Source organism: Heterodontus francisci, chromosome 41, assembly GCF_036365525.1.
Source record: "Heterodontus francisci isolate sHetFra1 chromosome 41, sHetFra1.hap1, whole genome shotgun sequence".
Lineage (NCBI taxonomy): Eukaryota > Metazoa > Chordata > Chondrichthyes > Heterodontiformes > Heterodontidae > Heterodontus > Heterodontus francisci.
Genome location: NC_090411.1, coordinates 16,363,142 through 16,377,692, shown reverse-complemented (window position 1 = coordinate 16,377,692; position 14,551 = coordinate 16,363,142). Strand labels below are relative to the sequence as shown.

The window sequence follows — 14,551 nt, the reverse complement described above, 5'->3', positions numbered from 1 at the left end:
CTTCAGCACGAAATCAAAGCTGACACTCCAGTGCAGTACCGAGGGGGTGCTGCACTGTTGGAGGTGCCGTCTTTTGGTTGAGGCGTTAAACCGAGGCCCTGACTGCCCTCTCAGGTGGATGTAAAAGATCCTGGGCTGCTATTTTGAAAAAGATTTCCCGGCCAATATTTTTCCCCAACCAACATCATCCAGCCATTTTTGTTTCCATTATTGTGTGTGGGATCTTGCTGTGCACCAGTTGTGTTGCGCTGCATGGTACATGCCAGCAACACATCCATACAACATAGAGGGAACATTGATCACAGCTCAAGGTGTTTCTCCTGCCCTTTGTGGTAACGCTGTGGCACTGGCAGTCGAGGAGTTAAACCTCATGTCAAGCTGATTGCTCACCAACTCAGCCTCTAACTGTGTGACGGGAGGCCAAAGGTTTAACAGAACAAATAACACAGGGTAGGGTTTTGGGCCGTCTCGCGAGTCAGTCGTGTGGGGAGCGGCGCAAACTGCTGAGGAAGTGAAGTCAACATCCTTTCTGTGCAGAGTCTTTGTTGCTGAGGTATCATGTGAGATTTAAATGGTGGGAGGGACCTACCAGCTCCAACAAGAGAACTGAACTGCAACCTCATGTGACTGCACTCCAGATAAAAGGGTCCGGAATTCTCCACTTCCATCAGAGCGTTCAGCAAGCAGCCAGGAATCAGTCAGAGAATCCGAAAGAGAAACACACCATGGATACTAGGAAGGAAACTGTCAGCCACATGGACACAGACAGGTAGGCGATGGCGGTTAGATCCATTTGTGAACCCGGAGTGAGGACAGTGTCTGAACCCGGAGTGAAAGCAGTGTCTAAACCCGGAGTGAGGGCAGTGTCTGAACCCAGAGTGAGGGCAGTGCCTGAACCCGGAGTGAGGGCAGTGTCTGAACTCGGAGTGAGGGCAGAGTCTGAACCCGGAGTGAGGGCAGAGACTGAACCCGGAGTGAGGGCAGAGACTGAACCCGGAGTGAGGGCAGTGTCTGAACCCAGAGTGAGGGCAGTGTCTGAACCCAGAGTGAGGGCAGTGTCTGAGCCCAGGTGTTTCCTCTCTGCTTGGTGCGTTGGGACTGCGCGAGTGACATATTCTCCTACGATGTCACCCTCCCTCCCTCTCTCATAGGGCAAAGTGCCTGCCCATGGCCAATCTTGCCTCAGTGAAGGGTGGCACACAGCTTTGCTGCTGGCTGGCACTGTTTTAAAGCTGCTGCCAGCTGGGCCGACTGATCTGTGCAAAAACAACAAGGGATTAAATATTTACCCAGAGCAGGACAGGCAGTTTCAGTTTGCTGGTTACCAGGCAGTGGAGATGGGAGGAGGGGCAGGGCTCTGTTACCATGGTCCGGAATTTGCCAGCAGTTTCTCAGGGTTGGGGCAAATAGCCTGACCAATCCTGAGTTAGATGATTGTAAATGGGGCAGCGTTCCTCTCCTGATGGCTGATGGTTAATCTGTTAATCGTGTGTCAATAGTTTGATTATATGCAGGTGAAGGGTGTTAATTGGGGTCTTAGTTGAACACTTATAAGCAGGCACTCACTGAGTCTGGGGAAGGGTTTGAGTGAGGAGCTACGTGTTTGTAATCCTTTGACTCTGCACAATAAATGTGAAACTGAGTAAATATAGGCTCCAGCATTATCCTTCTATAACAAGCTTTCTGGAATTTAACACTCATCGCCACTACTTAGGCCCTGAGATCACCCCTGGCCCAGTTAGGGCATTAGTGTTTATTGATTGTGTCGAACGAGCGACGCAGATGCAGTGCAGTGTTCGGGACCTGGAAGTTATCTGGGTTCCCAACCCTAATTTGAAAATCCACCAGCCCTTAGTGTCTGTCCTCGTGTGCAAATAAGGGCGACACGGGCGAGTGGGCAGTGACTGTGGAACCTTGCTGCATTAGGGAGTCGGCTGGAAGTGAGCTCCATTGGCAACTAATTGAGTCTTATTCTTCCCAGTGTCCCAGCTGGCTAACCATACCCTTTGACCTCTGTTTGTCTCAGTGTGACGGCCTGACCACACTCACTGTTTTAGATTCCCACGCGGAGGATGCAGAGGGGAATCTGGTAAAAGCTCCATTTATGTTTTGGGTGGGGCGGTGCGGTGGTCGGAGGGTTCATTGTGCGAATGAGGGAGCCGACCCGTGGCTGCTGCTGGATAAAGCCAACCTAACCCTTCCCTTTGACCTCTTCGTCCCAGCATGCCTGCCGACCTATCAGAAGCGCTGAAGCTGGCCACCAAGGAGTCGCACGAGCTGGCCGAAAATTCGGAGTTCATGAGAAACTTCCAGAAGGGTCAGGTCACGCGGGATCAGTTTGAGGTAAGGTTTCATCTCTAGATTCAACCAAATACGTGCGGAACACAAGAAAACACAGTGCTTAAGCAGGAGGGAAGTGAGTCTGGGGACCTCTTAATCTACCTATGCATCGCTCTTCCTATCTACAGTTAATCAATCCTGTATTCATACATCAGGTGATCTCTCTGGAATAGAATCACTGACTCTTTCTGCACAGAAGGCCATTCGGCCCATCATGGCAATTTGTCCCACACCCCTGTTCTTTCCCCATTGCCCTGCAAATTACCCCCCAACCCTTCAAATATTTATCCAAATGTATTACTGAATCAGTTTCCACCACCCTCCCAGATCACCACACCTCACTGCGTAAAAAAAAATTCTCCCCAGCTCTCCCATGGTTTTTTTGGGCAAGTTTGTGTCTTCCTATTTACCAACACTCCTGCCTCCTTTCTCATTTTATCCTCATTTACTCTAACAAAACCGTTCATGATTTTGAACGCCTCTATTTAATTATCAGAAAGTGCTGGAAATACTCAGCAAGTCTGGCAGGAGAGAGAAGCAGAGTTAACGTTTCAGGCCTGTGACCTTTCAGCAGAACTGGCAAAGGTTAGAAAAGAATTGGGTTTTAAGCAAGTGAAAGGGGAGGCGATACTGCTGATTGGCTGGCTGCTCTTGGAGGTGGGATTTCTGTCTTTAAAGGGACGGGGATCCCGCATCCAGAAACTTTGATTAAAGAAGACCAGAGGATCTCTCCTGGGGGGGGGGAGGTTCCCCCAATCCTTTCGGCCTAGTGCCAGGAGCCCCACCTCCAGTACAATATCCAGCCCAATTCGTCTAAAAGAGACCCGGATATGAGGTGAGGAAATCCCAGTGGTGGAGGACTTTGGGAATCATCGGACCAAACTCATCTGTTCCTCCCAAGCTACACTCACCGTACATTGCTCATACTGTATCCCAAAATAGAACTTTCTGGAAGGAATCGAACTTGTCAAATGTGGTTCAGTTGGTAGCACCTTCACCTCTGAGTCATAAGGTTCTGGCTCCTCATGATTGTCCTCAATCATTCTGGTTGCCCTCTTCTCTGTCCTTTCAGTAGCTGCAATGTTCTTTCTGTACTTTGGTGACCAGGACTGTACACAGTGTTCGAAGTGAAGTCGCACCAATGAGTTATGAAGTGCTCCTCAGGCTACAATTATAAGCCCCTGCCCCTAAATATGGGGGTAAGGGGATCCCCTGCACAGTCTATTCCTTGCCCTTTGCCTCCAGGGATTTCTGAACTGTGCCCCTCCCCTCCCCCATCCCGAGCACAGGCTGCAGCTCCCAAGGACCGACTGGGTAGCTGGGTGCAGAGGACCTGGTGGCACCCTGGATTTGACCAGCAGAGCTGCCAAGGCGACAAGGTGCCAAAGGGATGATTTACCAGGATAACACTTTAAGAATGTATAAAGAAAGCTCCCGCATCGCCACCCACCCCCCCCCCCCCCCGATACTGTCCTTGACACAATCAGCTGCCAACAAATCCTAATTTGCATTTTTATAGCACCTATCACCAGCTTGGGACATCCCAAAGCGCTCTACAGCCAATGAAGTCCAGTTGCAATGTAAGAAATGTGGCAGCCAATTTTCACCCAGCAAGATCCCAAAGAAGGCACCTCCAATAATGCAGCACTCCCTCAGTACAGTTTGGTGAGCAGGCGGAACCTGCCATTGGCACTCTGTCAGTGCCCTCACCCTTAGTTACCTCTCCCTGTATCCCCTCGCCCTCAGTGTCCTCAGTGTTGACATTCTGGCAGTGAGTTGAGCCGAGCCCTGCTGACCGTCCTCTTGCCTTTCCTCCCTCCTACAGCTGTTACTCGACTCTCTGTACTTCATCTACGCGGCCCTGGAAGAGGAGATTGAGAGGAACAAGGACCATCCGGCCTTCGCCCCCCTCCACTTCCCCTCGGAGCTGCACCGGAAGGAAGCCTTGGAGCAGGATCTGGAATATTTCCACGGGCCGGGCTGGAGGAGCCACATCAAGTGTCCGGAGGCCACAGGGAAATACGTGTCCCGGATCCAGCACGTGGGGCGGAGGGAACCCGAGCTTCTGGTCGCCCACACATACATCAGGTACATGGGGGACCTGTCGGGGGGCCAAGTGCTGAAGAAGGTGGCCCAGAAAACATTGCAGCTTCCGAGTACGGGCGAAGGGGTCGCATTCTTCACCTTTGACCGGGTCACCAACGCCACCAAGTTCAAGCAGCTGTACCGCTCGCGAATGAACACTTTGGAAACCGATAGAGAGACACAGCAAAGGATTCTGGGAGAGGCGAACCGGGCCTTTCAGCTCAACGTGGAGGTAAGAGAAAGATACTGATCAAATTTTGCATTGATTGTTTTTATATTATGAGATCTCACAGGACTTTGTTTCTGATGCTTCCTCAGCCTTGGTACTGACCTGACCTTGGCTCGGTCTCGGCCTTCATCATGAGGCCTGCTCAGCCTTGTTGCTCAGCCTGCCTTGGCCTTGCTCTTGTTACTGTTTCAACCTTGGTCCTCATGAAGCTTTAACCACCTGGTCCTGAGGCTTCTCTGGCCTTGATGCTCGGGTTGGCTCAGCCTGAGGCTGCCTCAGCCTAGCTCCTGAGGCTCACCCAGTTTTGGCCCTAAGGCTGGATTCTTCCTTCGTCCTGGGCCCTCATCTTGTTTTGTTTCCAATGCAGGTCTTTGAAGAGTTGCAGCAGCTGGGAGCTCAGAACCAGAAACATGGTGACTTCAAGAGTGACAGGTAAGAACTATACTCGCCAGGCCTGTAACTCTGTACCACAACCACATCCGTAGTAGATTAGATACAGAAAAAAAGCTCCCTTTTAACGGCTCATTAACCTGGCTCAGGCCCAGCCTCAGAGATCCTTCCTTCACATGCTGGAAAGTATAAACTTGGTAAGATACAGTCAGTAGTACAGGGCCTTGTGAGGAGAGGTTACTCTCTGTATTGGTGGGTCAAGTGCGGTTATTTGACCAGGATACTGGCAGGTGGCTGACTTCTGTGGATCGGTGTCCTGTTGAGAATCAGCGCCGTTGTGAGAGGACGGGACAGTCGGCACTGGACTCTATCCCCACTGGAAGTTCTCTGGACACTTCCCAACAGCAGTCTGAGGCCAACAAATCTACTGGATCGAGGAAATGCATGTGTGTGCGGTGGGGGAGGGGTTGGGGAGAGGAAGGAGAGGGGGAGGTTCCTCTTCAACATGGGTTGCAAATCCGCCACTAGTAGGATCGGCCTGCGAGAATCCCGCTGGTGAAAGGCTGCTCTGATAGGAATTTCCGAGAGATTTTCTACAGAGCATGGCCATGGATTGTTGCTATCAAACTGATGTCAGCTACACCAGCGGACCCCCGCCCCACCCCCCCCACCCCCCTGCCCCTGAGGAGATGATATCCGCGGCCCCTTTAAGACAGTGTGTGGTTCAGCCAGAAGGACATGGCTTGGGGGAACTGGGGCTCTAATTCAATGTGCAATGAGCCCAGTTGCAAAGTGCATGCCTGCACACATCAGGACTGGGCTCGGTGTGACGCCCTCCACAGTCAAAGAGCCTGCTGAAACTCACTGTCCAGATTCAGGCCTGGAGGATTAGGCTGTTCAGGTGAGCAGGAGGGAAGCAGCTGGTTTTCTGTTGCTGGTGGGGGTTTCTGTATGAATAAGGCCTGGCTGCCACTGGATGAAGCCAAACTAACCCTTACCCTTTGACCTTTTTGTCCCAGCATGCCCGCCGACCTATCAGAAGCTCTGAAGCTGGCGACAAAGGATTCGCACGAACTGGCTGAAAACTCAGAGTTCATGAGAAACTTCCAGAAGGGCCAGGTTACGCGGGATCAATTTAAGGTAAAGCGAAGATATTGGTTCTTTAAATCATATACTCTGTTCTCTTCCGCACTGCTTTCCCCTCCCCCCTTCCCCATCAATTCTCCCCTTCGACGTTAATGGATTCTGGCACATGGTTACATGGGACAGTACAGGGTCCTCTGAGATTAACACACAGGCTTGGACAGCGAGTGGTGGTGCGTTATTTGACTGTGGGAAGCCTTGCAGACAAGCCCGATCCTACTCACTGGTCTGAGGTCAGGAGTAGGAACCTCAGCTGGTCTCACTGCTCCTTCGCCCAGGGTCACTGAGGTAAATTATAGCCCTATCATGGCTGAGGGCAGCTAATTCAGACTCGAGCTTAAACCCAGGGGTCTGTCTGGTCTGTATGACTCAGTACCAATATGGGGGAAGAAAGGATCCATCGAATTGGAGAGGTTCCTCAGGTTCCACTGCTGTACTGTCCCTCCGACAGTGCAGCACTCCTTCAGAACTCTCCCTCTGACAATGCAGCACCCCCTCAGTCCTGTCCCTCCGAAAGTGCAGCACACCCTCAGTCCTGCCCCTCCAACAGTGCAGCACTCCCTCAGTCCTGCCCCTCCGAAAGTGCAGCACACCCTCAGTCCTGCCCCTCCAACAGTGCAACACTCCCTCAGTACTCCCTCTGACAATGCAGTACTCCCTCAGTCTTTGAGGAAGTGACAAAGTTGATTGATGAGGGAAGGGCTGTAGATGTCATATACATGGACTTCAGTAAGGCGTTTGATAAGGTTCCCCATGGTAGGCTCATGGAGAAAGTGAAGGCGCATGGGATCCAGGGTGTACTAGCTAGATGGATAAAGAAGTGGCTGGGCAACAGGAGACAGAGAGTAGCAGTGGAAGGGAGTTTCTCAAAATGGAGACGTGTGACCAGTGGTGTTCCACAGGGATCCGTGCTGGGACCACTGTTGTTTGTGATATACATAAATGATTTGGAGGAAAGTATAGGTGGTCTGATTAGCAAGTTTGCAGACGACACTAAGATCGGTGGAGTAGCAGATAGTGAAGGGGACTGTCAGAGAATACAGCAGAATATAGATAGATTGGAGAGTTGGGCAGAGAAATGGCAGATGGAGTTCAATCAGGGCAAATGCGAGGTGATGCATTTTGGAAGATCCAATTCAAGAGTGAACTATACAGTAAATGGAAAAGTCCTGGGGAAAATTGATGTACAGAGAGATTTGGGTGTTCAGGTCCATTGTTCCCTGAAGGTGGCAACGCAGGTCAATAGAGTGGTCAAGAAGGCATACGGCATGCTTTCCTTCATCGGACGGGGTATTGAGTACAAGAGTTGGCAGGTCATGTTACAGTTGTATAGGACTTTGGTTCGGCCACATTTGGAATACTGCGTGCAGTTCTGGTCGCCACATTACCAAAAGGATGTGGATGCTTTGGAGAGGGTGCAGAGGAGGTTCACCAGGATGTTGCCTGGTATGGAGGGCGCTAGCTATGAAGAGAGGTTGAGTACATTAGGATTATTTTCATTGGAAAGGCGGAGGTTGAGTGGGGACCTGATTGAGGTGTACAAAATCATGAGAGGTATAGACAGGGTGGATAGCAAGAAGCTTTTTCCCAGAGTGGGAGATTCAAATACTAGGGGTCACGAGTTCAAAGTGAGAGGGGAAAAGTTTAGGGGGGATATGCGTGGAAAGTTCTTTACGCAGAGGGTGGTGGGTGCCTGGAACGCGTTGCCAGCGGAGGTGGTAGACGCGGGCACGATAGCGTCTTTTAAGATGTATCTAGACAGATACATGAATGGGCAGGAAGTAAAGAGATACAGACCCTTAGAAAATAGGCGACATGTTTAGGTAGAGGATCTGGATCGGCGCAGGCTTGGAGGGCCGAAGGGCCTGTTCCTGTGCTGTAATTTTCTTTGTTCTTTGTTCCCTCAGTACTCCTTCTGACAGTGCAGCACCCTCTCAGAACTTTCCCTCTGGCACTGGAGTACACCCTCAGTCCTGCCCCTCTAATAGTGCAGCACTCCCTCAGTAACTACAGCACACATACAGTGGTGTCGGTGCCCTCGGCCTCGATGCCTTCGCCCTGTATCCCCCTCACCCTCAGTGCCCTCGCCCTGTACCTCCTCGCCCTCGGTGCCCTCGCCCTCGGTGCTCTCACCCTGTATCCCCGCCCTCGTGTCCTCTCCCTGAATCCCCTCGCCCTCAGTGCCCTCGCCCTGTACCCCCTCACCCTTGGTGCCCTCACCCTGTATCTCCCACCCTTGGTGTCCTCTCCCTGAATCCCCTCGCCCTCGGTGCCCTCGCCCTGTATCCCCTCACCCTCAGTGTCCTCAGGGTTGACATTCTGGCAGTGAGTTGAGCCGAGTCCTGCTGACCGTCCTCTTGCCTTTCCTCCCTCCTACAGCTGTTACTCGACTCTCTGTACTTCATCTACACGGCCCTGGAAGAGGAGATTGAGAGGAACAAGGACCATCCGGCCTTCGCCCCCCTCCACTTCCCCTCGGAGCTGCACCGGAAGGAAGCCTTGGAGCAGGATCTGGAATATTTCCACGGGCCGGGCTGGAGGAGCCACATCAAGTGTCCGGAGGCCACAGGGAAATACGTGTCCCGGATCCAGCACGTGGGGCGGAGGGAACCCGAGCTTCTGGTCGCCCACACATACATCAGGTACATGGGGGACCTGTCGGGGGGCCAAGTGCTGAAGAAGGTGGCCCAGAAAACATTGCAGCTTCCGAGTACGGGCGAAGGGGTCGCATTCTTCACCTTTGACCGGGTCACCAACGCCACCAGGTTCAAGCAGCTGTACCGCTCGCGAATGAACACTTTGGAAACTGATAGAGAGACACAGCAAAGGATTCTGGGAGAGGCGAACCGGGCCTTTCAGCTCAACGTGGAGGTAAGAGAAAGACTCGGGGCCCATAACCAGTAACCATGGTTACTGTTGCTCTTTCCTCATGTGAGGTAAAAATTCACAGTCTGAATAACAGTCGGACACCGTGGTGTTCTTGTTGTTTTTTAGTATCTTCACACTCATGGACTCAATCAGCTGAATGGCCTCCTCCTGTGCCGCAGTGACCCTATGACTCTTGTCCTGGGGAAGGGTATGGGGGCTGGCGAACAGGCCACAATTTGAACACTCCATCCATGGCTCAATCTGAGCTAATGGGGCAGTTGCTCCAATATGGTGGGAGGGTTTTATCGGGTCCCAGACACCTATACAATGAGGAGATGGAGGGCATTCATCAGACACGAGTATCCCACTAGGTGACAGCCCAGAATTCGGAACCGGTTTTCCAATCCCTACTTACTGGAACTGTATGGTGGAGTTAGGAGCCTACCTTCTGATCTACAAGTGTGAGTGTTTCCACAGAGCTAAAGGCTGGCTCTGGTAACCATGGTTACGTGACACAACATTTCAATGGCCATGTTTATTTATCTGAGCCGGGCCTTCCTAAACTCTGCGGGTCCCAGTTTCACAAGGATGGACAGGGAACCACTGATTCAGTGATTGGCAGCCCCCACCGTCTAGTCACGGGTTTCTTTTTATTCTTTCGTGAGATGTGAGCGTCACTGGCCAGGCCAGAATTTGTTGCCCATCCCTAATTGCCCTTGAACTGAGTGGCTTGCTAGGCCATTTCAGAGGGCAGTTAAGAGTCAACCACATTGCCGTGAGTCTGGAGTCACATGTAGGCCAGACCAGGTAAGGATGGCAGATTTCCTTCCCTAAAGGACATTAGTGAAGCAGACGGGTTTATCCGGTGATAGTTTCACAGCGCGAGTGAAGCCTTCAGAATAAAAGGTCTTTCTCCTCCACATCTTGCTGCAGCTTTTCAGCGAACTCCAAACTTTGGGCTCAGGATCGGAGAAAAACGGTGCCGTGCACAGGAAAGGCACTGAGACCCGGAAACGCGCCATCATTCAGGGTAAGGGACATGTGACAGAGAAGGTTGTGAATGAGAGTGGCACCGGGGAGGTGCGGTGGGGGAGGGGGTGGTGTAGAGGGAGTGTGAGACTGGGGGTGTGATTGCCTGGGTATGAGTAGGAGGGTGTGAATGAGGGTGGGAATGGGAGGGTGTGATTGGGGGTGGATCTGGGGCTGTGACTGTGTTAAAGGGAAGGTGGAACTGGGGTTAGTGGGTTATTGCTGCCTGGGGTCCACAAGAACCTTCCCACCAGCAGGAGAGGGAGTCACTAATACATAGAACCCAAAAGGATTTCCGGAGTTGAGAACCAGTGTGTGAATGTACAGGAGACAATCGGAGCTCAGAGATAAACACGTCGACAACAGGGCGGATCAGTTACAACTACTGGCCAGTCCCAATCGACCAATGACGGTTATCTGCTTACTTCACAGGGCAATCAATACCTGCAGGAGCCAATCAGGACCTGCCAAAGCAGCCACGTGATTCGCTGACGTCCAGTCCAGCCCTGCGATTGGCTCTCCTCCTTGGTTTAGCAGCAGCATCGCTCGCTATTGGATGGTATCTGTTGTGAGAACGCTGAACGATGAGGCAGCAACGGTTTCACCCTGACTTCTTTTCCTACATTTTTGTATCGGCAGCATTAACTGAATTTTATCAGGTGTCAGCCACGCTGGGCAGCACTCTCACCTCGGAGCCAGAAAGTTGTGGGTTCAAGTCCCACGCCAGGGACTTGATCCCATAATCCAGACTGACAGTCCAGTGCAGTACTGAAGGAGTGCTGCCCTGTCGAAGGTGCTGTCTTTTGGATGAGACATTAAACCTTGTCCCCCCTCTCAGATGGATGTAAAAGGTCCCGTGTTTACTATTTCGATGAACAGCGGGGTCGTTCTCCCCGGTGTCCTGGCCAATAGTTATCCATCAATCAAAATCACAAAAAAAATAGATCATTATCACATTGCTGATTGTGGGAGCTTGCTGTGCGCAAACTGCCTGCCGCGTTTCCTACAGCGATGGCATTTCAAAAAGTACGTCATTGGCCTGAGATGGCGAAAGGCGCTATATAAATGCAAGCTCTTTCTCTAAAGCTCTTGGTGAACCGGGCGTCCGCTGTGGACAACACCAAGTGTGATCCTGTGCAGCAAACATGCTCCATATCAGTGGGCTGTGGGTTAGGGCTCGATTCCCATCAGCTCCCCTGTCTTTTGCAACTGGGTCAAAGGGACTAAGAGATTCTGGTGAGCAAGTAGAATTTGCCCCCGTCCGTGGGGCTTTTCCAATCACTGTTACTCGCTGCAGCGTGTGACACTGGTCTCTGGTGCTATCTATCAGGTACTGGGTTAAGAAAAGCTCAGGGAAGGGAACATAGGAACAGGAGGAGGCCTTTCAGCCCCTCAAACCTGCCCCGCCAGTCAGCTCGATCACAGCTGATTGGTATCACTGTCTCTGCTGCACATCCATTAAAACTCTGACCCAACCAAAATTGAACAAACTCAAGTTTTGTAAACTCCAATTAATCCCTCAGCCTCCACAGCTTTTTTGTGGCAGGGGGAAAGAGTTCCAGATTCCCACTATCCTTGCGGCTTCACTCCTGAACGACCAGGCTCTCATTTTAAGATTCGGGCCTGTTGTCCTGGTCTCTCCCATCAGAAAAAATATTCTTTCCCTCTATCTAGTCTACTGAATCCTTCTTCACATTCTAAACACCGCGCTCGATCGCCCTTTCAACTGTCTAAGCTCAGGGGAATACACAGCAACTTTATGCAATTTGTCGTCATAATTTCACCTTTTACCCCCTCCCCCACCAGTCACATTCTGGTGAATTTATACCCGTCAGGACCTCACCCTCTCCTTCATGTACGAACGGATGATTGGAATCTATAGAGTATTTGGGACTTTTGATCACCCGTCACAATAACTCCTTATGTGACTCACTGTCAAGTTTTGCCTGATAATCGCTCCTGTGAAACGCCTTGGGATGCTTTTCAATGTTAAAGGCGCTATACCAATGCAAGTTGTTGTTAAAGTCACAGACATTGAGGCGGCCACTGCAGGAGGTTCCACGGTCGGTATCAGGTTCATGAAACTTTTGCCAACTTACCTTGCTCTGATTCTTTAAAAAAAAATCATCTGATCATTCTCACATTCGTGGGATCTTGCTGTGTGTAAATTTCCTAACATTACAACAGTGACTGCACTTCAAAGGTATTTAATTGGCTGTAAAGCACTTTGGGATGTCCTGATGTCATGAAATATATAAATGCAAGTTCTTTCTATTTTTTTATTAGTCTGTTTGTGTGTGTATATATATATATATATATATATATATATATGTACAAATTATATTGTGTTTCTTTTAACAGTTGTAGGGATGGATGGAATAAGATAAGAGTGTCTGATCCCGGGAATTGAGTGAATAAACTCAGGAGCAAGACATACAGGCTCCAGAATTCCACCTTTGATCCCTGGTCTGTTCTCATCCTGGTTGGTGTTATACTAGGGGTGACAATTTGTCCCAGTGCCACTGGACTCAGGAAAGGTGGGGACAGGGTGAGAAATCCTGCAGGCTTCCTGCTCCCTGACCCATTGTGTGCGTGCGAACATCAGGATCGGCCTTGGATGTGATGCCGTTCACAGTCGAAGAGCAGTGGCCAAGTGGATGAGGTTCCAGAGGGTGGCGAATGCCTTTACTGGCCACCTAAGGGGCCGGCAGGCACAGAACCCGAGGGCTCCGCCCCTCACCCTCTCATCTGGAGAATGCAACCTTTAAAGTTGCAGAGAAGGCAGAGCTGGTGCCTGAGAAGTGGTTGCAGGGGGTGGGTTATAATACTTGCCTGGTGGAGGGAGGGGGGTGAACAGGAGTGAGGTATTATACTCGTCCTGGCTTCCATGGGAGAGCCTGGTTCTAGAGGGATGGGTTTCGATAGGATAATTAGGGACCAGAGGGATGGGCTGTGATGGAAAAGTGAGTGTAGTACTGAAGGAGTGCCGTATTGTTTGAGATGCTGTCTTTTGAATGAGACAGTAAATTGAAGCCCCACCTACCTGTTCAGGTGAGCATGGGAACATGAGGCCATTCAGCCCCTCAAGCCTGATCTGTACCTCAAGACTACTTACCTGTCTTTGCTCTATGTTTCTTGATGCCCTTTACCAACATCAATCTATCAATCTCTGTCTTATTATGAAAGTGACTCTGTTCTGTTAAAAATATTTTTAAAAAGAGATATATAGCTAAGCTAAAATAAATGTTTAATATCAAGGGGTCAGTGAGGGCTGGATTAGCAACAGTGTTACCGTTTGTCACCTGGTTTGGGCTCGGCTTAAGGCAGAAACCATAACAACAGAGGCAGAAAATTGGCAACTCTCCTTTGATTGGACAAGCCTAGTGGTGGGCACAGAACATCTGGGTGGGAAAAAAAACTGCCAAGCTGTTCGGCTGTTAGTTAGTGAGTGCGTGTGTCAAGTCTGGAGAAGTCAAGAAAGAACAGAAGACCACAATCCAGCTTCGTTTTCCAATGTCTCTGAAGGATCCTGTGAAGTCCACCATGAATTTGTCTTGTTTCCTGTATTTCAAGAAGGCCTGCTAAATTACTTTCAACGCCGCCTAAAAAGAACTCATTTCTGAAAGATTCTATCGATCCTAAAGAATCATGCTCGGAAGTTCGGACTGTATGTCAGTTTGGAACAACATACCTCATCTGCTGTTTACTTCAAAAAATGAGCAAGGGATCTATTTGTGTTTTTTTTGTCTGTCACAGAGCTCTGACCTTTTTTACTTTCTCCGGTTAACAGATTTTTATATAGGAATATATATATGTGTGTGTGTATGTGTGTGAGTGTGAAGGGACTAAGGTTAAAAAGGGACTTTAAAAAATTGGTTAAGGTAGAAAAGAGGACTTTTTCAAAATTTAATGTTGGATATTTAAAAATTTGATTTATGTGCTATTGTTTTACTTCATTACTAGTTAAGACTTGTTTGATAATAAACTGTTAATTTGTTATTCAGTAAAGAAACCTGGTTTAGTGTGTTCTATGCTGGGGGGAGAAATAGTGCATCCGATTGACTGTTTCAACAAGTGGAAAAGAATATGTTGTGACCTGTGGAGAAGCGGGACTGAATTAACAGTGCATTCCTCCCACCTTGGTCATAACAGTCCTAATAATTTCAATTGACCCAGCATCGACATGGTAACATCAAAAGACGAGCAGGTGTTCTGGCCAACATTCATCCCTCAACACGTACCTCCGAAAACAGAATAACCAGTCCTTTGCACATGTCTGTTTGTGGGATCTTGCTATGCACAAAATTGACAGTGACATTTTGTCTACGTTACAAAGGTAACTGCACTTCCAAACTATGTCATTGGTTGTAAAGTGTTTCCAGGCAACCCCAGGACATGAAAGGCACTGTATAAAAGGAATAGGGGTCGAAGTTCATTTTGGCTGGTGATTCATTGGCCGCTTGTGAA

At 49.9% G+C, this 14,551-nt stretch overlaps 1 protein-coding gene across 1 annotated transcript; it reads left to right on the top strand.

Annotated features, from left to right (window-relative positions):
• The first annotated feature begins 544 nt into the window (after positions 1-544).
• Positions 545-14,066, top strand: hmox1a (heme oxygenase 1a). The gene is made up of 8 exons (XM_068019364.1): positions 545-769; positions 2,223-2,343; positions 4,166-4,657; positions 5,022-5,086; positions 6,064-6,184; positions 8,567-9,058; positions 9,989-10,085; positions 10,517-14,066. The coding sequence occupies exons 1-8, from the start codon at positions 726-728 to the stop codon at positions 10,654-10,656; spliced, it is 1,572 nt and encodes a 523-aa protein (XP_067875465.1). The 5' UTR covers positions 545-725; the 3' UTR covers positions 10,657-14,066.
• The last annotated feature ends 485 nt before the right edge of the window (positions 14,067-14,551 follow it).

Excerpts from the sequence above, each read along its gene's own strand:
- hmox1a (XM_068019364.1), top strand. The coding sequence starts at position 726 with ATGGATACTAGGAAGGAAACTGTCAGCCACATGGACACAGACAG. Across the intron at positions 2,344-4,165 it reads TCACGCGGGATCAGTTTGAG|CTGTTACTCGACTCTCTGTA; the intron begins GTAAGGTTTCAT and ends TCCCTCCTACAG. Across the intron at positions 6,185-8,566 it reads TTACGCGGGATCAATTTAAG|CTGTTACTCGACTCTCTGTA; the intron begins GTAAAGCGAAGA and ends TCCCTCCTACAG.